This window comes from Alexandromys fortis, unplaced genomic scaffold, assembly GCF_014885135.2.
Source record: "Alexandromys fortis isolate MF-2015 unplaced genomic scaffold, M_Fortis_MF-2015_v1.1 scaffold_140, whole genome shotgun sequence".
Classification (NCBI taxonomy): domain Eukaryota; kingdom Metazoa; phylum Chordata; class Mammalia; order Rodentia; family Cricetidae; genus Alexandromys; species Alexandromys fortis.
The window spans coordinates 2,123,051-2,146,036 of NW_026068048.1; the positions used below are offsets into that span (position 1 = coordinate 2,123,051).

General features: G+C 53.6%; 2 protein-coding genes across 3 annotated transcripts; both read right to left on the reverse strand.

Annotated features, from left to right (window-relative positions):
• Positions 1-900: 900 nt before the first annotated feature.
• Aplp1 (amyloid beta precursor like protein 1) lies at positions 901-11,393 on the reverse strand. 2 transcript variants are annotated; one of them, XM_050119174.1, is made up of 17 exons: positions 11,145-11,393; positions 10,162-10,305; positions 9,047-9,179; positions 8,764-8,876; positions 8,461-8,594; positions 8,186-8,376; positions 7,675-7,805; positions 6,903-6,977; positions 6,153-6,311; positions 5,947-6,075; positions 4,537-4,636; positions 3,088-3,195; positions 2,160-2,183; positions 1,914-1,984; positions 1,693-1,755; positions 1,423-1,566; positions 901-1,310 (listed from the first exon to the last, which is right to left on the reverse strand). In XM_050119174.1, exons 1-17 carry the CDS (start codon positions 11,289-11,291, stop codon positions 1,212-1,214), a joined length of 1,965 nt encoding a protein of 654 aa, XP_049975131.1. In that variant the 5' UTR covers positions 11,292-11,393; the 3' UTR covers positions 901-1,211. The 2 variants fall into 2 exon arrangements, with proteins under 2 accessions (XP_049975131.1, XP_049975130.1); XM_050119173.1 differs by having other exon boundaries at positions 2,160-2,186.
• A 1,688-nt stretch (positions 11,394-13,081) lies between these two features.
• On the reverse strand, positions 13,082-22,856 carry Kirrel2 (kirre like nephrin family adhesion molecule 2). Its single transcript, XM_050119169.1, has 15 exons — positions 22,085-22,856; positions 21,726-21,875; positions 20,338-20,487; positions 19,998-20,158; positions 19,373-19,523; positions 19,153-19,258; positions 18,917-19,065; positions 18,552-18,679; positions 18,324-18,456; positions 17,987-18,087; positions 17,625-17,844; positions 16,213-16,311; positions 15,880-15,980; positions 15,173-15,238; positions 13,082-13,981 (listed from the first exon to the last, which is right to left on the reverse strand). The coding sequence occupies exons 1-15, from the start codon at positions 22,134-22,136 to the stop codon at positions 13,646-13,648; spliced, it is 2,103 nt and encodes a 700-aa protein (XP_049975126.1). The 5' UTR covers positions 22,137-22,856; the 3' UTR covers positions 13,082-13,645.
• Between the last annotated feature and the right edge of the window lie 130 nt (positions 22,857-22,986).

Here is a 22,986-nt window from a genome sequence, read left to right on the forward strand (position 1 = left end):
TAAAATACCTCCACATATAGTCCTGGACGCCTCCTAACAGCTGTCTTGGCACAGGTAACAGCATGGGCGAGGGCTAATCCTAACAAGTCACAAGCTGGGTGTGAGAGCTCAGCACGTGCCGCTGGTGTTAAATATCTATCTTTGGGACACTGGTGTGGGATTGCCAGGGGCTGGGAGTGTGGCTTCGTGGCAGAGTACCTGACGAGCATGCAAGGCTACTCCTTGGGATATCCTCTTAGGAGGAAGAGGCAAGTGGACCTCTATGAGTTCGAGGCAAGCCTAACCCATATAGGCTGGCCTACGGCGGGGGGGAGGGGTGGCGGCGGCGGGGAGGGAGGTGCTTGCCTCCAACCCCAAGCCCTGAGTTGTGTCCCCAGGATCCACGCGTGGAAGGCAATTCCTGCACGTTATCTCTCACCACCACTCACACAGCGTGGCACGTATTCCCCGCCCCGCCCCAACATTCTTTTTTTTAAAGTTTAGAGAGGAAAAAAAGCAAGAGGAAGAGGGAAGGGAGAGGGGCGAGGCGGATGGTCCACCCTGACGACTCTGAACTTGGAGTAGCGACACATTCAGCACCACGGAAAGCTCCCTGGCCGGCCTGGGAAAAGCCCAGCCCAGGCCTCTGGGTCCCGCCCCCCTACACGGTAATTTTCCCACAGGCCCCACCCAGATTTAAAGCACCCTCAACTAGGTTTATTTGGTTTGGTTTTGGTTTGGTTTTGTCTGAGACAGAGCCTCTCTATGTATTCCAGGGAGTCCTGGAACTCTCACGGAAATCTATCCGCCTCCCTCCACCTCCTAAATTGTGCGCCACCACACCCACCCTTCACCCAGTTTAAAGAAGCCTGGGCTGAAAAAGATGAACAACGATTCTCCAATAGAAACGGGGACGGCTGGTGGTGGGGAAGACGACTTTATTGGGATGTTAGTGAAGAAACATGGGACGGTGAATTCCAGGGAGCGACATACACTGGGACCCAGGCAGTGGTCACCTTAAGGAGCAATAAATGAAGATAAAATAAATTAAAGTGAGGCGGTCCCTTTTAGAGCAGCAGCTGGGAATTCCTAAAGGGGTGGAATTTGGAACTGGGAAGGGGAAATAAGAATGAATTTGTCAAGATCTCCCTCCCCCACCGGAGGCTGGGAGTTGGGACTGAGGGCCAGGAAGAGGAGCGGTCTGGGCTCAGCTGAAGGCTGCTGGGGCGGGGTCAGGGTCGTTCCTCCAGGAAGCGGTAGGTGGGGTTCTCATAGCCATGCCGCTGAAGTTCCCGGAGTTGCTGCTCCTCCAGGGTCAACATGGGGTCCACCTGCAACAGGACCAAGGGAGGGCTCAGGGTACAGGGGCGGGGAGGGGACGCTGCGGGCGGGAGCGAGTTCACTGCTTACTCCTACCCCCACCGCGATGTCTGCACCGCTCACCTCCACCACTCCATGGCTGATAGTCCCATAGGGTTTCTTCTTGCGCAGAAGCAGCAAGGATAGAACAATGAGGGAGCCCCCTCCAGCTCCCATGATCAGCAGACCCGACACAGCCTCTCGGGACACTCCAGTCCCAGCTGGTGCCTATGGGGAGAGGCGTTGAGACCAAGAGCATCATTATCAAGGCCCACCAGGATCCAGGGCAGCACTGAAGGCCACAGACTGGACACTGACCTCTGACCTCTCCCCCAAGGTTCAGCGTCCTCTTACCAGTTCATCCCGCTGGATATCTGATGCGTGGAAGGGAAAACCCCTTGGGACAGATGCGTTCACCTGGGGGAGCAGGAGACGTCACCGACCCTGATTTATGGCCCCAAGGCCCAGAGGTACCCTAAGGTACACTGAGTCCACGTCCCCAGCGAGCTTCCAGAACCTTCCCTCCACCGAGGGTTCAAACCCTTATTGTCGTTGGAGCCCGAGGCCCCACTCACCTTTTGCTCATACTGCTCCAGGGGGGACAACTTCTCTTTGCCAGAGGAGGAAGAGTCTTGATCTGTGGACCCTACGGAGCACAAGTCACCTCTCACTCTCAAGGGTCAGACACCTCCAGAGGGGTCAGAAAAGGCACCACACTCCACCCCAGCAGGCCTGGGCTTTTTGCTGTACACAGTCCTTCCCCTTCCTGACTTAGGGTTCAGTAGGATTTAGGGCTGGGGTGTCTGGCGTGTGACACTTACCTTTTGGAAGGGTCACTGGGGTGTCTGCTAGCAGGAGGGGGACAAGAAGATGGGAGAAACAGTCAAGAGAGGAGGCCATGAGAGAAAGAGTAGAGAACCCCACCCCCAGGACCAAGAACCCCATAGAGGCCCTGCAGCCCCAGCTATCCTTCCTTATTCCTTCCTGCCATCGTGTGGCACAGACACCCAAGACCTTGGAGAATTAGAAAGAAGGTTGCATGCTGGGTCTGATGGTGCACACTTCTGCAACTCCAGCGCTTGCAAAGCTAAGACAAGACCATGAATTTGAGGCCAGCTTAGGCTAAACAGTGAGGTCTAGGTCAGCCTGAGCTACAGAGTGAGACCCTGTATCAATCAAGAACTGAGTGGGGCCTCATGACCTATAATCTGAGCTGAAGTGGTAGGATCAGAAGTCCAAGGCCTACCCAGGCAACTTAGACTGTCTTTTCTGTTTGTTTGTTTGTTTGTTTGTTTGTTTGTTTGTTTGGTTGGTTGGTTGGTTTTTTGAGACAGGGTTTTTCTCTGTAGCTTTGGAGCCTGTCCTGGAACTAGCTCTTGTAGATCAAGCTGGCTTCGAACTCAGAGATCCGCCTACCTCTGGCTCCAGTTTGTTTGTTTTTTTTAAAGATTTATTGATTTATGTATATGAGTGCTCTATCTGCATGTACACCTCTACACCAGATGAGGGCATCAGATCCCACTAAATATGGTTGTGAGTCACCTCATGGTGCTCTAACCGCTGCGCCATCTCTCCAGCCCCAGACTGTCTGGCGGGGGCCAGCCCTGAGAGGAAGAACTCTTGCTCAGCACACACACACAGAGCCCTGGGTTCCTCACCACTCCTTCCTTCAGGCCAAGGACTCCAACACTGCAAAGGAAATGAGGCTTGACTCCCAAAGGTGGGTGTTCTATATTCAGGCTCACTCACCATCCTTGGATTCCGCAGGCTGAAGCCCACCCTTGTCCTCACTGCTGCTCCCAGGCACAGAGGCTTCCAGTTCGCTGGGCCCCAGGTGTTCAGAGTGGAGAAGCTCCTCTGAGGAAACACAGGGAGAGACGGCGAGGGTGAGAGTAAGACACTACAGCGCACAGGCGCAGGGCGAAGGTGAGTGTAAGACACTACAGTGCACAGGCACAGGGCACCCGCGTAGTGAAATGGGGGGGGGGTAGGGGAGACAACAGAGACGGCTCCAGGCCAACAACCCTAAGGGTGACCTGCAAGATGGGGAGCTGGGGAGATGTGCCCCCAGCAGGAAAGATGGAGGCTAAATTTGCAATACCACACCTCTTTAAATATCAGGGAAGTTAGAGCTAGGCCTGGGACATCCAGAAGGAAGTCACGGCAAACTGAGGGCTGTGCAGGGATATACTCTCTGGTCCTTTTGCTCTTGTGAATCTGGATATGACTTGTGACTTGTTCTAACAATAGAATATTGACTCAATAATCCAGGGGAGTAGCGTAGTGGTGCACATGCCTGGTATATAAAAGGCCCTGGGTTCCATCCTAAGTATTATCCAATTAGTTAGTTGGTTGTGTACTCTGGCTGTCCTAGAACTGGTTCTGTAGATCAGGCTAGCCTCAGACTCAGAGATTTGCCTGCCTCTGCCTCAAGTGTTGGGATTAAAGGTGTGTGCCACCACACTGGGAACTATCCAGTTTTTGAGGTGGGTATGGCCAATGCATGCCTGTATCCCAACATTGGAGAAACAGAGGCAGGAGGACTGAGACTATGAGCCCTGGGCTACACGGTGAATTCTAAGCCAGCCTCAGTTACAGAGCAAAACATTGTCTTAAAAAGCCACTAGTTGATGGCGGTGCACACCTTCAATTCTAGCACTCAGGAGGCAGTGGCAGGTGGATCTCTGTGAGTTTGAGGCCAGTCTGATCTATGGAGCTAGCTTCAGGACAGTCATGAAAGACTACACAGAGAAACACTTCTCCAAAAAACAAACAACAAACAAAAAAGCCAAAAGCTGGTGATCTGAGTTATGGGAGAGCATTTGCCTAGCTGGGTTCCATCCCAATATCATACTAAAAAAAAACCCCTAAAACCAAAAACCTAGCCAGGTATGGGGGCACAACCCCAGCACTTGGTAGGCAGAGGCAAGAGGACTGCTCAAAGTTCAAGGCCAACCTGATCTACAAAGTGAGTTTCAGATCAGTCAGGGCTACAAAGTAAGACCCTGTCTCAAAAAAAAAAAAAAAAAAATCAAACTGTACAATTGACTAGTAGCCTTACCACCAAAAGGAAGATGGTTCTTCATTAGAACCGCCAAGTTCTGGAGAGATTTACATGAAGAATGAGAGATTGAGGGTTGGGAGTCAAAGTTTGCCCTCAGAGAACGGAAACTCAGGACAAAAGCAATGAGCACTCACGGATCTGGGGCCGCAGTTCCTGAGCCAGGGGAGGGTTCTGGTCAAGCAGCCCCAGGCTCTGGTTCATTCGTTCTTCAATCACCTGAAGGTGGGTCTGGACCTGTGGGGAGTAAGTGTGGAGGGAGGGTGAGGCAAGCCACGCAGCCCGGGGAGGGGGAGGGGAAGGAGGGGCTCAATAGGATCCAAGGAAACAGAACATGGAGAACAGGCAGAAAGTGGGACACAAGGGTCAGACATGCAGCCACGGGGGAAACTGAGGAAGGAGAGGAGGGTCCAAAGAGAAGGAAGAACTATGTATAAGACCAGAAGTTGAAGGCTTGGAAAAAGGGTGGCCCCAGGAAAAGCAGGGTACCGGAGACAAGACGAGGGCAGGATTAGAAAAACAGGATCTAGAGCTGGGTGCTGTGGCACAGGCCTCTTTGATAGCAGTGCGTGGAGGCGGAGGGTCCGAGGCCATAGTGAGCTCCAGGCCAGGCAGCCTGGACTACACAGTGAGACCTTCGCTCCAAAAACAGACAGAAAAGCAAGCAAGCAAGCAAACAAACAAAAAACAAAAGAAAGAAAGAGAGAGATGGTACAGATGAAGAAAGTAGATACGTGGGTCGGAGGGAGAAAGCAGGGCTAGAGGAATGGATTACAGACTGTTGTGAGAACAGGAACTGGTACAGAGGACAGGCTCAGGGTAAGAGTTAACATTCCAGAGCACAGAGGAGAGGACCTGTGCACCAGAAGAGAATGGTCAAGAGAGCAGAATTAGAATCTCAGGGTATATAGCAGGGGCTGTAGGGAAAACAGGTAGGGCAGGGGAGGAAGGCTGAACACTAAAGGACAAACTCCAGGCTTAAGAAAAAGGATTCTGGGAAAGGAAATAAAGTCCCAGGGGTAGGAAGAAGGAATCCAAGAGACAGGACAGAGGATTCCAAAGGACAGGAAGCGGGAATCCTGGGGACAAGAAGAGAGTCAAAAGCACAGCATGAATGTGTGTGTGTGTGTGTGTGTGTGTGTGTGTGTGTGTTGTTAGGGGCAGTGTTCCACCATCAAAAATATGGGATTTGGGGAATAGGAATGAAGGGACTGGAAAGGTTTGGGGGCCTGAAAGGGAAGTTCCAGGCGGACCGAAGGGATCTAAACTGAGAGTAAGGGTCAAGGGGAGAATCTGGGGCCTGGGGAGGCAGCTCAGGTTTAATTCCCCCCACCTGCATGGGGCTCACAACTGTCTGTAACGCCAGCTCCAGGAGCCTCAACACCCTCTTCTGGCCTCCCCAAGGACCAGGTACGAAGTGATGGACAGACACACACGCAAGCAAAACCCTCATCCACAAAACATTTTTTTAGAGAGAGAGAGAGAGAGAAGAGTCTGAGAGAGGAGTCTGGGCTTGCAGGGGTCTGGGCCCGGAAGCATGCCTGTACCTGAAAGCGCATCTGCTGGGCCTTCTCGGGGTCCACAGCGGCCACGTGCTGGTAGTGCCTCAGGGTGTGCCTCTGCTCCTTCTGCTCGGCCCGCAGGTAGCGCCTCAGGGCCGCCAGAACTCGCTCAGCCTGCGGGAGGGAACCAAGACTGTCTCGGCTGATCCTAAGACTTCCTCTCCTGTTTGCCCCCACCGCTACCTCCATACCTGAGGCGGATCGCCCTGTAACGCCGCCAGGAAACCTTCCAGGGCAGCTCGCCGCTGGTCGTTGATCAGAGCAACGACTCTGGTGGCGTGGGTCTCCACCAGGCGCTGTCGCTCACCGGACACTTGTTCCTCCAGGGTCTGCAGAATGGACTGGAAGTGCTAGCGAGGGGTACAGAAGCAGGAAAGGGGGTGTGTGAGAGTCTAGGGCAAGCAGAGTGGGCTTCGGTGGGTCTCCTTCCTGACAGCAAGGAAGGAGGTCCAATGGAGATGGGGTAGGGCTGGCCTACTGGGACCTGGTTTGACGGTGTCGGCTGTAAGATTAGGTGGGAACAATCTGAAAAATAAAAACTTAAGGTATAAGCAAGTTTTGGGCATCTCTAAAGCAAAAAACAGGCTGAGCCTCCACAAAGCTGATGGGGTGAGGCCCGGGTCTGGGAGCTGATCTAGAGGAGTCTACATGGGTAGGGTTGTACAAAGACAAAGGCGGCGACAGAGGCAGGAGCTGAGGCCAAGAGTTAGCAAACCGTCTTTGCTAGGCAGGCTCCACTTGAGAGATGGGGTTCCAAAGTCAGCCAGCAGAGGGCAGTGCTTGCTCAGCGGCACGCTTCGGGCATGGCCTGAATTCCAGGCAGCAGCAAATATAGGGGCTGGACGGGCGGGGCCAGGGTGAGTAGGAGGGGGTTGAAATGGATGCAGCGGCCCCCGGAAGTGGATAGGGGCGTGAGTGAAACTCAGCGAAGGGCGTCCTACCTCGTTCAGGGCCTGTCTGTCGGCTTTTGGCAAGTTCTTCGACTGGTTGTCAGCCATGGCCCACTCTCGCATCACCTGAGGGTGAGTACGGGGGCTTCAGGATCCCAGGAGATACCTCGGTCCTCACAGGGAGTCCCCCACCCATCTCCAAGGCTCACGAGGATGAAGCACCTAGGGCCACTGGACTTTGGATTCCCAAGAAGGAATAGCCAGAGGAATTTTTTTTTTCCAGGCTGGTCTCAAACTCTGTTTCATTAGAGGTTGGCCTTGAACTTCTCATTCTCTGGCCCCAGCCTCTCAAGTGTCAGGAGTAAGGCACAAGCCACTATGCTCAACCAACTCCCAGGCTGTGCCACAGACCAGAGTTTCTATAGCGGCTGGTGACATTTCAACGATCTGCTAGGTGGTCGGGAATCCAGTGTTATCTTAGAGAGAGGTGTTGAGAGCTCAGGTAGACAGATGCTTGGGTGCTCTTTCAAGGCAGTGTCAAGATAGAATTTCCCTTGCCTTTCAAGGCCAGCCTGGTTTACAGAGTGAGTTCCAGGACAGACAGGGCTAAATAGAGAAACCCTGTTTGAAGCAATAATAATTAAAAACAAGAAGAAGAAGAAGAAGGAGAAGGAGAAGGAGAAGGAGAAGGAGAAGGAGAAGGAGAAGGAGAAGAAGAAGAAGAAGAAGAAGAAGAAGAAGAAGAAGAAGAAGAAGAAGAAGAAGAAGAAGAAGAAGAAGAAGAGAAAGAAAAGAGTCTCCCTGGGTTTCCTGGTAGCATCACCTCATTAATCTGGCGCATCCTTCGCTCCTCCAGGTCCATCTTGGCCCTCAGGAAACCGTCGTGCTCGCTGATTTCCCCAGGCATGCCAAAGTAAACATCCACACCATCAGTGGGCCTTGGGGTGGGCGTCACTGCAAGACAAAGGATCAGGCGGGCAAGTCATTTTTCCGCCAGGAGAAGTACATTTCCCAGGATGTACCAGAGACCAGCACGCATCCAGTTTAGGCCTGACCTGCGTTGGCAAGATTCTGGAACCTATCACACCATCTTCTTCAAAGCATTGCCAAAAATGGAACGACCCCCTTCTCCAATCGCCCCTTTGCGGGCCTCTCCCTCCTCGTTCTTCATGGGCTAATCCACCTCTACCATATCCAAAGCCACTGCCATCTCTTCCATCTCCCGTCATGCCCCTCCCACCAGGTCACTCCTGAAGATGCCCCCACAGGCCCCCACAGGCCCCCACAGGCCCCCCAACCACAAATGGTGAAGAGAGCCGGGGGGACTAGATCACCTTTGCTGATCATGACCGGAGTGTGGGAGCTGGGGGGTGGGACCCGTTTCTCTTCCTCCTCCTCCTCTTCTTCAGCCTGAGGGGGCTCCACGAAGTAATCATCTACTGGCTGAGGGAAGGGGTCCACCTCTTCCTCATCCTCGCCTCCCTCTGCTCTGCCCCCCAGGGGCCAGGACCGGGTAGAGGGGTCGCTGAAGGAGAAGACTCAGGCAGTAAGGTCTCCGGCTAGGTTCCCAGGCTTCCGGGAAGGGTACAGAGAGGCTCTTGCCACTCACCCAGCTGCTGTCCCAGAAGGGTTGGAGGTTGCTGGAGGCGGGCAGCACACATACTCCACACCTCGGAACCGATCGGAGCCACAGGGCAAAAGCATGCCGGAGCCATGCAGGATGAAACCCTGGGAGCTGCAGGCCTGCAGGAAGACGAGGCCCGGAGGCCAGAATGACTTGGTTGGAGGGTGTGGACAGGGAGCCTGGATGCTGGCTTCCAGGAGGAGGGGATGAGGGATGGAATTGCTTGGGTCCTGGCCTGGAAGGAAGGGCCTAGAGTTCTAGGTTTAGATCGGCGAGCCAGGGTCTCACCTCCTGTGCCTCCTGATGCCTCTTGCCTGAGCTCTCACACTGGTCCATGCGCTCCTGGTGCAAGAACCGACAGCCTTCGGGCACTAACAGGGCTTCACTCACAAATTCACCAGCTGTGGAATGGGAGACACCAGAATCCTAACAGCCCGGCCCTGGCCTCCTCAGAGCTCAGAGGTCCTACCTGAAACCCAGACTTCCCATGTAGGTCTGAGTCAAGCTCAGAAGCTCATCTCTGAGAGACCCCCACTTCACCTCAGTTCCCACCCCCCAACAGGTGACTCACGCAGGCAGTGGAAGGGGACAACCTCGTGGTGGGGGTGGGCACATCTGCCGCTGCGGGTACCACCACACCAGCGCTCCATTGGGATGGCCTGTGCAGCCTGCTCCACGCGGGCTATGTGTAGTTCTGGGTACATCTGTGCGGACCAGGAAGTGGAGATCAACCCACTGGCTACCCCAGCTCTCTCGTTTTTTGCAGTCCTAGGGTTTGAACTCAGGGACTCCTGCATGCCAAACAAGTACTCTATCCCTGAGCTACATGCCCAGCCCTCATTTTACTCTCTATTTTGAAACCAAGTCTCAATAAGCTTCCTAAGCTGGCCTTGAACATTTTGCAGCCTAAGAAAACCTTCAATTTGCGTTCCTTCTACGTTAGCCTCTCCAGCAGCTGGGACCGCTACGCTCACTGGTCCTTCCCTTTTCTAGTTTCTAGTATGCATAAGGACATCTCCCGGGCTTTCCTCCCTTGTCTATAGCACTAACAGGTAGCTAAGCCTCGGGTGCCCGTTAGTCATGCCCCTAGTGCTGTCCCTTAAGTTCGCCATTCTCTGATGGTCTTGGTGAAGGTCCCCAGGCCAGGTCATGAAGCTCAACTTCTCAGGGCCACCCTGCCCCATCAGGTTTCTTCCTTAAAATATCTCGCCTTCTCTCCTGCCCTGCCTTTCTGTTTAGCTTCTAAGTAACTCTTCTCATGGAGTTAGCCCCGCCTTTTCGTTTCACGCCTCCTTGGAACCCACTCTCATTGGGCTCGTCGCTTCCCGCAGCTTGTTGGTTTAAAGGTCTTTTTATCTAAGCCCAGCCTCTCGTTTGGCCACGCCCACTCACACTCCCACTTTTTCTAAATAGCTCCACAGATTTCTAAGCCCTGCCACTCTTCAGGCGATCTTGATTAGCCGACGTTTTTGCAGCTTTCTCCCCTCCTAATATCTCAAAATAGGTTCTGCCCTAGACCCGGCTCGCCTCCTCGCTGACCACAGACCCCGAACTTCCCTAGGCTTTCCAGATCCTCCCACCTCCCTGGTCTTGGCCTTTCTCAAGTCTGGCTTCCTCAAGGGCGACCCCGCCCCAGCTTGGACCCACGGACCACTGGCCACGCCTCTACCCATGGGTCCCGCCCACCTGTCTGCAGTACTCCAGCACACGCTGCGGGTCCAGGAGACAGCGTCGTGATCGCTGTGGGTCTGGTTCCCAGCGGCCGGTGCGCAGGTCCCGGTGAAGGGTTAGACGCCCACATAGTCCAGCGACTTGGGCTGACCCCGGAGCCTGGGAGTGGAGGCAGATGGAGCAGTGAGGGCCCGGAGAACGTTGGCATCTGGGTTATCTGGTGCCTTGCTCCCTAAAACCCAGATGGACACCTGCCCCTAGCACCACATCCTTCTAATCTCTCCTGGGTAGAGGGACCGTTCCCCGGGAAACAGATCCCGTGGGGCGAGAGCGCCCCAGCTCTCCCGTTGCTATGGTGAACCCAGTCCCCCTCCCTTGGGTTTCTCGCGGCCTTGTTGCTGAGAAGACAGGCTCCGCCCCCGCCCCAGCGTCTTGGCTCTGGAGCCCGAAGGGGTTAAACTTGAATCGTGGGTTGGGGGGCAATCTAGGCGTTCTGGCCCCACCTCCCCCCATCTCCAGTTCGGGCTCCCATTGAGGGGGTGCAAAGACGAAAGGGCCTGGCTTCCCCGAAGGCCTGCACATCAGGCCCGTAAGAACTAGGGAGCTAATATCCGGATTGAGTGGTGGGTGGAGGCCTGGACTCCTGGATGTTTAGGGGGCAGGGGGCTTGTGTGGGTCCAGGGGATACAAGGGACCTAGATTCTAAGATGCAAGCGCCTGCTGCCTGGTGGGTCCTACGTTCAGGTGGGCAGGGCTTGGGCTTTGTCGGCTAGGGGTGAGCTGGATTTCTAGGACCAGGGGCTCTAGGAAAGACAGGTCCAACGATGCGGGTGGGAGGGGGCAGGGATGTCAGATGATGGAAAACCTAGAGTTTGGAGCTCACGGAGCAGGCCACCTGGCTAAAAGGACAGCGCTTTCTGCGGTGGTCGCGCCACGTCCAGGTCCAGAGGCCCGGTCCCGCCCCTTCCCCCCATCCCCAGAACCCGGCCGGGCCTCACCTCGGCCGCGCTGGGGCTCCCACCGGCCAGGCTCCCGACGGCGAGCTGCGCGCGCAGAAGCAGCAGCGACAGTGGCAGCAGCAGCGGCAGCGGCGGCGGGCCCCGGCGGCGACCCTGGCCGCGAGCGGCGGGGCTGGCGGGCCCCATGTCCGGGCCTCGCGCCCTCAAGTCCCCTGCGCTCCCGCCCGGCCCAGCCCGGCCCCAGCGGTGACAGGAGCTACCAGCGCCACCGCCGCCGCCGCCTCCTCCTCCTCCCGCCGCCCCCGGGCTGCGCCGGCGCCGCCAGCCCCGCCCCGCGCCGGCCCCGCCTTCCCGGCCAGGACAATAGCGTGGCGGCTCTGCGCACTGAGCGGCTTGGGAACCCCGGGAGGGAGCCTGCGCCAAGCCCTAGCCCCTCGAGATTCCTGGTGTCACGCCCGTCGTTAAGGCCCAGGCCCAGGCTCAGTCCTTGGGCTCAGCAGTTTTGGAGTTTTAGGACTTCACCCTTAGCCTTCTCTTCTGGCAAATGCAGACACCCCACCATCACCTTTGTCCTCCTACAAGGATGCAATAGGATCCATCGGATGTGTGTGTGGCAGGGGCGTAGGGGGGGACACCCCTCCATAAACTCCTCTGTTGAGGTCCTAGGAATACAGGCCTCCAAAATTTCCCCAGTCTAGAACATAGAAGCGGAGTGTGAAAGCAAGCCTGTAATCATTGCACTTGAGAGATGGGGGCAGGAAGAGAGGAGTTTGGGCCTAGCCTGCACTGCCTGAGACCCAGTCTCAAAAGACAAAGCAGGAACTTAGGCCTGGTGCCTTCTAACCAAGTCTCTCTTGCCTTTCATCCTCAGACCTAGGAATTTAGTCTTCCTGCCTTGACTGTCAGGTCTCTGGACCTTGAAATTCTCCATCTTAAAAAGAAAACCGTTCTTTAACGATGACTCAGGTCAGGTGCAACCCAGCACCTGAGGACCGCGGAGCCTCATTTCCACTCACTCTAAGGGCCAGCTCGAGTCTTCTCCCTGAAGGGCTCACTATTTTGTCTCTCCAGTGAGTGTAGAAAATTCTCCTTTTCCTGGCCGACTGAGGCAGCCCAGCTCTGTGTGGACTTCCAGGTGTGCATCTTGTGGGAACCTGCCCACATTTGTCCGTCTTTTGTTTTCAACTATGTGTGCGCCAGTGTGGCTGTGGGTGAGGCCGGGGTATGTTATTAAAGGAGTCTACAGTGGGGTGGTGGTGTAGACCTATAATCCCAAGAGGGGCTAAGGATGGAAGATCAAGAGCTAAACTCTGTTGAGAGAAGCTTTGATGGTTATAAATACTGGCTGCTCTTCCAGAAGACCCGGGTTCCATTCCCAGCACCCACACTGTCTGTAACTCGTTTCAGGGGACCCATTGCCTCTTCTGGCCGGGGGGACCAGACACATATGTGGTGCACAGAAATATATGCAGGCAAAACACCCACACATGTAAGACAAAAAGAATAAACCTTCTTTTAAAAAAAGAAATGAAATGGCCTACAGGAGCAAGCAGGTAGCAAGAGGCGGAGAAAGGACTGAGGAGTTAACTCCTATGACAGCCTAGGCTAGGGTAGGGGGATGGGACAATTGTCATGGACCTCTTCATTTGTGGAAAACTCAAGAAGACTCTACAAACACGTTTGCCTTTTTTTCTAATTAAACAAATATTTCTAGCCCAAGAATCCCCTTCATCTCTTTATTTATTTATTTATTCTTTATTTATTTTTAAAAATCTATTTGTTATGTACACAGTGTCCTGCCTACATTCATGCCTGCAGGCCAGAAATGGGCACCAGATCTTATTACTGATAGTTGTGAGCCACCATGTGGTTGCTGGGAATAGAACTCAAAACCTCTGGAAGAGCAGCCACTCACCCACCCACCCACACACTGATGCCTCCTCCTTCACACACACACACATACACAGACACACACACACCTTTTGTTGCTTTTATTCTCACGCCATCCCCAGTCCTTGGATTCAGTTCTTTCATGGTTTTAAGGAAGGAATCAAGATAGTGGTCATTTTGAGTTCTCATAGAATCAACGGCCATATTGGCTATACTTTTATTGGCCAAAGTTCCCTTTCCTGGGAAAGCCAGGAATTGGTGGGGGGGTTATTTCATTCATCTTGATTTGTCTTTTGCTATCATATTTTTGGTGCAGATATCTTATCTGCTAGTTAGAAAAGCCTCCCATCCATGGCCCTGACTCCCATCACCTCCTGTCTTTGTCCTTCTGCAAAGAATTTGACTGTCTTTCATTAAAACTTGAATGTCTTTCTCACAGGAGAGTAAGTGGGTATAGTGGTCGTATTGCTCCCTCTTGGAGCATCCCCTTTGGCTGAGCCAACCACACGTCAACAATCCTGGCGGTTGTTTCCCTCCTCTGGTGTTCAGTTTTGGAGGAGTAGGTCATCAACTTGTTTTGATTCCTCAGAACGCTAGACAGCACATGACGGCAAGTTGACGCTCTTGAGACTCTTCGATCAGAGACTTCTTCACACGTGAGTCTGGAGACGCTGGTGGCTGGGTGGAGACAAGGTAGCGTAGGGGAAAGGGGGAGTCCCAGAGCTTAAATCTGGGGGTCCAAAGGATGTGGGGTTCAGATAGCTTGTGAAAGCACGGGGATGGGGTGTGGTGAGATAGCCGGCCCGCGCTCTGTACAGTCTGCAGGGGGGCACTAAGTCCAGGTGTGGCTTGAAGTCATAGTAAGTAGGAGCTCCTGGAAATCCAATTGGAGAGGGGGGTGGCAAGAAGAGGCCTCCTCCGGGGGCTTCCCCAAGGCTAAGGCTCACACTGACTCCTCGAACCTTGTAGTAACCGTTGGTTGGATCCTGGGGAGCAGTTGAGACTTGGTAAGGAACGTGAGGGTACAGGAAGGCAGGGATCGTGGGTGGAGAGACACACTGACCTACAGCCAGACCTAGAGAGAGGTGTGATAGCAGAAAGGAGAAACAGCAGAGGCAGAGAGAGCTAGGCACATAGATGGCAGAGATAGGGGAAGTGCTGGCTTCCTAGAACAAGCAAGGTCTGACTAAAGTTGGGGAGAGGGAGGGAGGGAGGGAGGGAATGTGGGAAGGTGGGCTTCAGGTCAAGAGAAAAGCATGATCAAGTATAGACAAGAGGCTTTAGCTGGGTTAGGGATGTAGTTCAGTCAGTAGAGTGCTTGGCTAGCATGCTCAAGGCCATCAGTTCGATTCCCAGCTCTACATAAACTCAATGTGGTGGCACATGTTTTAATCACAGCACTCGGGAGGATAATCAGGAGCTCAAGATCATTCTTGGCTACAGACTCAGTTTGAGGCTAGCTGAGATATACAAGGGTCTTCCTCAAAGAAAAGTCAGGGAGCGGGGCTTTAGAATGGGAACCAGGGTTGGAACCGATGCATCTAACCTAAGGTAGGATTTCAAAGCAGGACCATCTTTGGGAAATGTGATGTTTGGGTGGAACCTAGTGGGAGTAAGGCTCCTGGCTGGTAGAGAACAGCCAAAAAGACACCTAGAGGCAGGAAACGTGGCTGATGGGGAAAGAAGGCCTGGAGACCAAAGTGAAATGATAAATAAGATAAGAAGAGGCTGCAGAGAGTGTGAGTGGTGACCTGTCCCAGGAGAAGCTAAAAGTAGATTTTTTTTGTAGCTTTTTTGTTTCTTTTTTCTTTTCTAGACAGGGTTCCGTGTAGCCCTGGCTGTCCTGGAACTCGCTCTGTAGACCAGGCTGCCCTCAACTCAGAGCCTCTGCCTCCTGAGTGCTGGGATTAAAGGCGTGCATCACCACCTTGGAAACAAAGGTCTTAAGGTGACAGAAACCAAAGAAGGAGACTGAAGCAGGGAAACAGCCAAGTGTGGTGCCCAGATCTGAAGTTCTAGTTTGTAACCCCAGCATCCAGAAGCTGCAGGAGAAAGCCTGCTGGGAGTGCAAAGCCAGCTACAGTGTGGCACCTGTCTCCAGAAAGCTTTTTTTAAGCACGCAATTGGGGAGAGGTGGAGACTGAGTGACCAATAGTCGGTTCCTCCCCAGTACTCACCGCTGCCTCCAGGGCCTCCTTCTCATCAAGAATCAAGTCACCCTGGTCGGGGTGCACAATGGGACCCTGAGGGAGGGGAAAAATGAGAGGCAGTGTTCAGAAGATCACCCTATCCTGCTGCCAGATCCCAAGGGCCTTCCTTTGGAGGTCAGGCTGAAGGAGAGGCCTGGAGGCTGGACTTAAGACAGTAAAGAAGGCTATAGGGACATAGTGAGTATTTGCATTTGTGAGGATCCTGTGGGTCCAGGGTCATCATGTTTAAGACTGGGACCAAGCTGGGATAATGGCACACACTTTTAATCTCAGCATTCAGGAGGCAGACTGGAGGAGCTCCGATTTGGAGATTATGTAGAGCTCGAAATCGAGCTCCTGGGGGGCCTTGAGCATGCTAGCCAAGCAGTCCACCACCTGCCACAGTCCTAGCCCCAGTTAGGGCCTCTTGTCCGTGCTTGATCATGCTTGTCTCTCGACCTGACCCCACCCTCCCTCTTTGCCTCCTCCTCCTCTCCCCAACTCATCCAGACCTTGCTTGTTCTAAAACGTCAACCTCGTCTACTCTGCAAGTTGTAGGACAGCCAGGGCTACATAGAGAAACCTTGTCTCAAACAATAACAAAAAGTCTAGGCTCATACTTGAGTTTGAGGGTGGGTTAGACTAGGTTATTATCTCGGTCTGGAAGTACAGATCTAGGGAAACTTGTATCTTACCCGTTCCTCACTGCCACCTGCCTCCTCCTCAGGGCCGCGTGAACTGGAGCCATCACTGCTTCCTGGGATCCGGACCAAGTTCTTTTGCTTAGAGAAAGAGCCTGAGGCCCAGGAAGGTGAGAGGTGAGCCACAAGCAAGGTCATATTTTGTGATGACCAAGACTTGGGAACAGAACTGACTGGGTAAAATGGGCTAGGAAGGCTGGAAACCAAGGAGAACCATGGCCAGGAGGTGACGGAAAGGAGATGGGAAGACCCTGAGGAAACCGAGTCAGGGCTAGGGAGGGAACTTAGCGGCCCGGAATGGAGCCTGGTCCCAAGGCTGATACTTGCCATGACGCCAGCAGCAGAGAATCACTCCAGTGATGACCATAAAGAGAGCGGTGGCTGCAGAGACTGCTCCAGCCACAATCCGTACAGTGGGCAGCAAGTCTGTAGAGCATATGGGGTCTCCTGAGAAGGCTGGTCTGAAGACGGAGTAACCGGGAAATGGGCTCAGGGCTTGGGTTCCATGGTTCAAAAGGCTGCCAGGTTTGGGATTTCCCAAGATTTACAGTGTGCTATATTTGGTTGTCTGAGGACATTTGGGCATTCATATGTTTTTGAGGGTTTTTTTTTTTTTAGATTTATTTATTTATTGTGTATACAGTATTCTGTCTGCATGTATGCTTCTACACCAGAAGAGGGCACCAGATCTCATTATATATGGCTGTGAGCCATCATGCGGTTGCTGGGAATTGAACTCAGGACCTCTGGAAGAGCAGTGCTCTTAACCTCTGAGCCATCTCTCCGGGCCTGGGGATTCACAGTTTGAGAGTTTAAATTCCCTGGGCGAGCCGCACCTGTAACCCCAGCCCGTAAGTTCAGCATGGGCTATCAGAGACTCTGTCTCCAAAACCAAAACACCAATAATAAACAAACAGGACTGGCAAGATAGTCCAGTGGAAAACGGTGCTTACTACCAGGGCCTGAGTTCAATCCTGGGGACCCACAAAATGGAAAGAGAACGGAGTCCTACAAAGTTGTCCTCTGGCTTCCACATGTGCACTGTGACGGGAGTGTGCCCCCATAAACAAACAAACACCCTAACTTTAGGGCTGCTCAGAACTTGAAAGTCTTCTGTTTCAACCTCCCAGGTTTGTGGCATCCAGGTAGGGAATGGCCTTCCCACTTAGGGCTCTGTATTTGAGAGAATTATTGATTTGGGGTCCTGTGATTCAAGAGAGTCATACTTTTTTAGAAAAAACTTATCATTTTTTTTAAAAAAAAAATATTTTATATGCATTGGTGGGAGGGTGCCAGGTCTCCTGGAACTGGAGTTACAGACAGCTCTGAGCCTCCATGTGGGTGCTAGGAATTGAACCCAGGTCCTTTGGAAGAACAACCAGTGCTCTTAACTGCTGAGCCACCTCTCCAACCCCCACTTATTTTTATTACATTTCAAATGCTATTGTATGTATTTATATGTGTGTGGGAGTGTATATTATAGTGTGGGAACAGAGGTCAGAGAACAACTTTTGGGTATTGGTCCTCTCCCACCATGTGGGTTCTGAGGGCTGAACTGGGGTCATCAGGCCTGGTGGCAAGTGCCTTTACCTGGTGAGCCATCTCACTGCCATAGTGCTGAGATTTGGGGAGTCTTTGCATTTGGGGACCTTATAGTTCGGTGGCTTCAATCTTGGGAATCGCTGTGTTTGTGGGGTTTGGAATCCCCAGGTTTCAGGGTCTTTGGGTCAGTAACTCACCTCTACGACCCAGGTGGACCTGGGTTCGTCCCTCACCCAGCCGGTTCCTGGCACTGCAGTTAAAGCCCCTGGTAAAGTCAGATTCCTGGGTCCCGGAAATGTGTAACACAGAAATAAGGCCTGGGCCCTGTCCTCCCTCCTCTTCAGGGGCTGAGAAGGTCTCCACCAGGAATCTGCCTAGCGAACCTGCCTCCAGGAAGCCCTCGTCCCAAGACCAAACCTAGAAAACAAAAGAAAAGGGTATCAACTCGGAGCCCGAGGAAGCAGAGAGGGGCTGGTAGGATGTGGGAGATGTCAGTGTCAGGCGTGGGGGACAGGGATCACGACTGATGTGTCAGAGGGGTGAGGGTTCCTTTCCTTACCACGGAGTCCGGGGCAGGGGAAGCAAACACCACACACTGGAGTCGAGCAGGGCCCCTCAGGAAGGCAGGCGCAGGAATCAGGGCCTTCACTACCGGGGGAGCTGGAATGGAAACCATAGACCATGAAGCAGAGGTCTCCACCTCTCCAAAACCAGTTCTGAATGAGGCAAGGTCAGACGTGGTCACTGTGGTTTCACCACTGAGAAACCAGGCCATAACAGTCTGTAGAGTCTCTCTCCTTCAACAGGTCCCGCTCTACTTCTCAGCCTATAACTTCCTTTCCAGGGACACGCCCTCTCGGTCCACCCCCTACCCCAAGACCCTCGGGGTCTCTCACCGTTCACCGTCAACCTCGCCTGCGCCGTGCCGCCTCCTAAACCCGAGCGCCGAGGCTCAGCCCTACACACATAGTCACCCGCATCCTCCAACGCCACGGATGGAAGACGCAACGTGGGCCCCGAGCTCAGCACCTGGCACAAGGAAGGGGTATCAGAGACAACACTCGGGGAGGCAGCCCGGACCACTTCCAGCTAACTAACGTCCCAGGCCCCAGATCGAACTTCACCTGAGAGCTACCGAGGCGCGTCCAGGTAATCCGTGGAAGTGGGTTCCCTCGCCAGGCACAGCTGAAGGAGGCGTCTTTCCCCACGTCCACGGACACAGGCTTCGGTTTTGCCGGCAGAATAGGTCCATCTGCAGGAGAGAGAGGAATGGGTTAGAATGAGCCCCTGACACAGGACCAGCTGCTAGGTACAAGTGTGGGTATCCAGGCAACACCCGCCACTTAGAGTCCGCTACCACAAACCCCACCCTTCCCCCCCCCCCAGGTTCATCTGACCCAGCCAAACCTCTCCCAACTACCTGCTCTAGCCCCGCCTTCCAGGCAGCCACTCCCACCTCGACCACACCCACGGCCCCGCCCCTGCTCACACAGCACTTCCAGCGCGGTGCTTCGGTTGGCGCTTCCCACCGCGTTGCTGACTTCGCAGGACACTGGCTCAGTCAGGAACGTAGCGTCTGCTACGACCTCCAACCTTGGCCCACGTGCCCCGAGCACCGGGGATCCCCCTTTCGCCCAACTGCGGAGACAGTGGCGATATTAATGTCGCCCTACCCTTCCTCAAGCTCCCGGAACTTTGCTAGAGACAAGGGGCGTTTCTGGTCACCTGTAGCCGGTGACAGGAGGGTGGGCAGTGGCTTGACACAGGAAAGTCGCCTTCTCTCCCTCCTGCACAGTCTGGGGCTCAGCAGACAGAGTCACCACGGGGGGATCTGTGAGGGTAAGGCAGGAGAGCTGGGCTTTCAGTCCCCGCCCAATCCCCCTCCGGTTGTGTCAGACCAGGAGTCCAGGCCCACCCTGGTCTTTCCAGGACCAAGGGCACTCACACTGCAGGATTAATGTCACCGCTGTGTCCTTCCCCGTGGGCAGGACCTGGCTCCGGGCTCTGCAGATCAAGGTGGCTCCATCATCGTGACTGGAAGGGGTCAGGAATAAGGTGTTTTCCACTGCCCCAGTGGTCTTGTCCTTCAGCGTGGTCTGGAGGTGATAGATAGATGACACTTTTTTTTCTTTTTAGGACAGGGTCTCACGCTGAAGCCAAGGCTGGCTTTGAACTCATGACCCTCCTGCTTCAGTCTCCTGAGTGCTGGGGTTATAGGTGTGTACCACACCCCATACTAACAATGATTTTATCTATAGCTTACATAGGTAGTGTTTACAATGTATTGGATATTTTTAGACATTCACATGTTTAATTCTCTATATTACCCTATGAAATAACCCTACTATTTTTCCCCCTGTATAGATAAAGAAAACGAGGGACAGAGAGAGGTTAAACGCCATATACAGGAGGAAGTAATTAGCAACGGACTGAACCAGGAAGCCTCGCTCTTGATCTGAATCATAGTTCAACCCTGAATGCCTGCCATTCCCTCTAGATGAGCCTGAGATCAAGGTGGACCCCAAGTCTCGCTGAATGAACAAAAAATGGCAAAAAGATTTAAACCCAACCTGGTGGAAGGTGGCTCCATCCAGCCGGACCCCATCTCGGAACCACAGCAGTTCAGGGGCAGGTTGCGCATCCCCTCGACTCCGACAGGTCAGATTCCCAGGAACTCCAGCAACCAGAGACACAGAAGGGCCGCCTAGTATCTGGGGGGCTTCTGGGGGGACTGCATGGCAGAACTGGAGTCAGAATTGCATCCTGGAAGCAGAGCCTCTGATCCTCTCAGCTCCACCTACCAGTCCCCCAGGGTTCTTAGATTCTACCACTCAGGAGCAGTCCTAACTGCCCCACTCCCCACCTCTAGCTCCCAAAGCCCAAATGGACTGGGTCCTCACCCATCCTCACCCATCACACGCAGTTGGGCAGGTCGTGATCGGAGGCCTGCTTGTGAAGCCTGACACTCATATGATGCTTCGTCTTCCAGTTCCACAGGTTTAATGTGGAGGTCATGCTGGCCACTGGCTGCATTCCCTGATATCCAGTACCGGGACCACCCTGAAGACAGAGAGACCATAAAAAATTCTGAACTCCTGGTCTCAAGTCTTTATCTCCAAGAATCCCACTCCAGGGAGCAAATAAGAGCCACACATTTGATGCTAAAACACTATCAAAACATGCATGCTGAGGCCGGGCAGTGGTGGCGCACACCTTTTACATTAGGACTAGGGAGGCAGAGGCAGCCGGATCTCTGTGAGTTCGAGGCCAGCCTGGTCTACAAGAGCTGGTTCCAGGACAAGTTCCAAAGCCACAGAGAAACCCTGTCTTGAAAACCCCAAAACCAGCCAACCAAACAAACATGTGCTGGGGCCAGGTGTGGTGGAGCACACCTTTAAATTCAAGCATGGGCAGGCACACCTCTCTGAGTTTGAGGCTATTCTGATCTATATAGGAAATCAGGCTGGCCAGGACTACACAGTGAGACATTGTCAAAGGAAAAAAAAAAAAGAAAAGAAAAGAGAGAGAGAGAGAGAGAGAGAGAGAGAGAGAGAAAGTGCTGGGTTCAGAGAGATTCTAAACCTCCTGTCAATTTATAGTCACCACAAATTTGTGAGTTAAAAAGTCAGGAAGGGCTGGAGAGATGGCTCAGCAGTTAAGAGCACTGACTGCTCTTCCAGAGGTCCTGAGTTTAATTCCCAGCCACCACATGGTGGCCCACAACCACCTGTAAAGAGATTTGGTGCCCTCTTCTGGCCTGCAGGCAGGATACTGTATGTATGTACGTATGTATAAATAAATAAATAAATCTTTAAAAAAAGAAGTCAGAAAGGAATACAGGAAAACAATTCCCATCAAAGTTAGGTTAAGCCAGATGTGGGTGGTGCATGCTTGTAATTTCAGCACTCAAGACTGAGGCAGGAGGATTTCGAATTTGAGGCAAGCCTAGGCTGCAAAGGGAGACCCCAACTCAAACATCAAAACAAAACAAAACAAAACAAAACAAATAGCCAAAAAAAATTAGATAAAACACTACCTTTTGCCCACCGTAGAGGAACGTTAAAGGGCCAGGGCTTCTGAGAAGCTCGCAATAGCCTGCGCAATAACTATATGACTGTAATTATTGGCAAACTGTTTATGCTTTTATATGATGCTTTAGAATAAAAATAAGTCTCCAAACACAAGGAATTACATCCCCGTCCCCAAAAACAATCGTTTTAAAACTTGGGATTCCCAAATATTCACTGGGAGCCCACCAGTCTCGAAAGTTGAAAGCGTCAGATGCAGCCCAGACTCACCTGGAAGGTCTCTTTCGCCCCCTAGAGCCAACCCATCCTTAGTCCACTGAACGAGCCCCCGGTATGCTCCCAGAGCGCAGGGCAGCCGGGCTTCAGCCCCCAGCAGCACCACCATGTCCTCTGGCTGTTGCAGAAAATGGGGCAATGGGCCTAGGAGAAGAGGGACAGAAGAGCTGAGATTAAGTCAAGAATTCCCTTATGCAAGGCCCGGGAGGTCCAGTTCAAAGCCCTCCTTCCTCCGATTAGAAGCTCTAGCCTCCAGAATTCTCTCTCTCACCCAGGACTAGGAGTCCTTAGTCTATTTTTCCCAAACAAGGCGGGAACGGACAAATAACCCTCTTTGCGCCCTTCGGGGGTACCTGCAAGTCCTCTGAAGCTGCAGAGGAGGACGAGGAGGGCGGGGCCCAGCATCCCGTGTGTGTTTGTGCGTGCACCCCAAGATCCCGTAGACTTTGGGTTGCACTGATTTCTCTCCAACTTCTTCCTCGACAGCACGCCTCTCACCACGCTGGACTGGAACCCCTCTCTGTACCCCAGTTCCCCCCGCCCCCACTCCAGTCTGGAGGATTCTACGTCTGGCCTGGAGTCCCCGAAATCTGGCTGATCCGCAGCCTCCGATGCTCTGTACCGCTCGCGGGTTGCACACCCTGGGTGTGCGAGAGACCCGCGGGAGGGCGGGATCCTACTCGCCCCGCCCCCTGGTTACCCGCCCTCTTCCCATTGAGAAACTCGGGCGGCGTGCGTGCCAAGACTATGGGCGCTCCGGGTCCCGGTTCGCGCAGCAGGAGGGCACCCCTGCGTTATCAGGGGGTCTGAGAGCTGTAACACCTGGGTCCAAGGAGGGGGCTCTGCTCGTGTTGGACATCTGCGCCCTGCTGAGGTTGAAGGGGAGGCGCGCCTGAGGAGGAGGAAAGAAGATAGTGGAAGAAACTTGCTCAGCACGGACCCAGGAGGGACTGAGCTGAGTGGAAACGGAGCTATAAATGGGAACCCCTGAGACTTCACCAGTTTTCGCGCCCTGGGGAGGCGGGGCCCAGGCTCCCGTGGGCCTGCGGGTCGGGGAGAGGGCACACAGGTCCTGAAGGACTATTTGGGAGTCATGAGAAAAGAAGGATTCAGCCCCCCACTTCCCCAAACACATCCCTGCTGCCTTGTTATCTCTGAAAGGCCTAACACACCCTAAGTTGTAGGAATCCAGCCCCCGCCCTCCCCTTCCCGCCCCGAGTTCCTTCTTTCCCAGAACTCGGCAGTACCCAACCAT

Coding starts and splice junctions, on each gene's coding strand:
- Aplp1 (XM_050119173.1), bottom strand. CDS start 11,291: ATGGGGCCCGCCAGCCCCGCCGCTCGCGGCCAGGGTCGCCGCCGGGGC. Junction 10,306..11,144: donor GGAGCCCCAGCGCGGCCGAG/GTGAGGCCCGGC, acceptor CTCCACTCCCAG/GCTCCGGGGTCAGCCCAAGT. Junction 6,978..7,674: donor GGATGCGCCAGATTAATGAG/GTGATGCTACCA, acceptor ACTCACCCTCAG/GTGATGCGAGAGTGGGCCAT.
- Kirrel2 (XM_050119169.1), bottom strand. CDS start 22,136: ATGCTGGGCCCCGCCCTCCTCGTCCTCCTCTGCAGCTTCAGAGGACTT. Junction 18,088..18,323: donor GGCGAGGTTGACGGTGAACG/GTGAGAGACCCC, acceptor TTTCCATTCCAG/CTCCCCCGGTAGTGAAGGCC. Junction 16,312..17,624: donor GGTCCACCTGGGTCGTAGAG/GTGAGTTACTGA, acceptor TATGCTCTACAG/ACTTGCTGCCCACTGTACGG.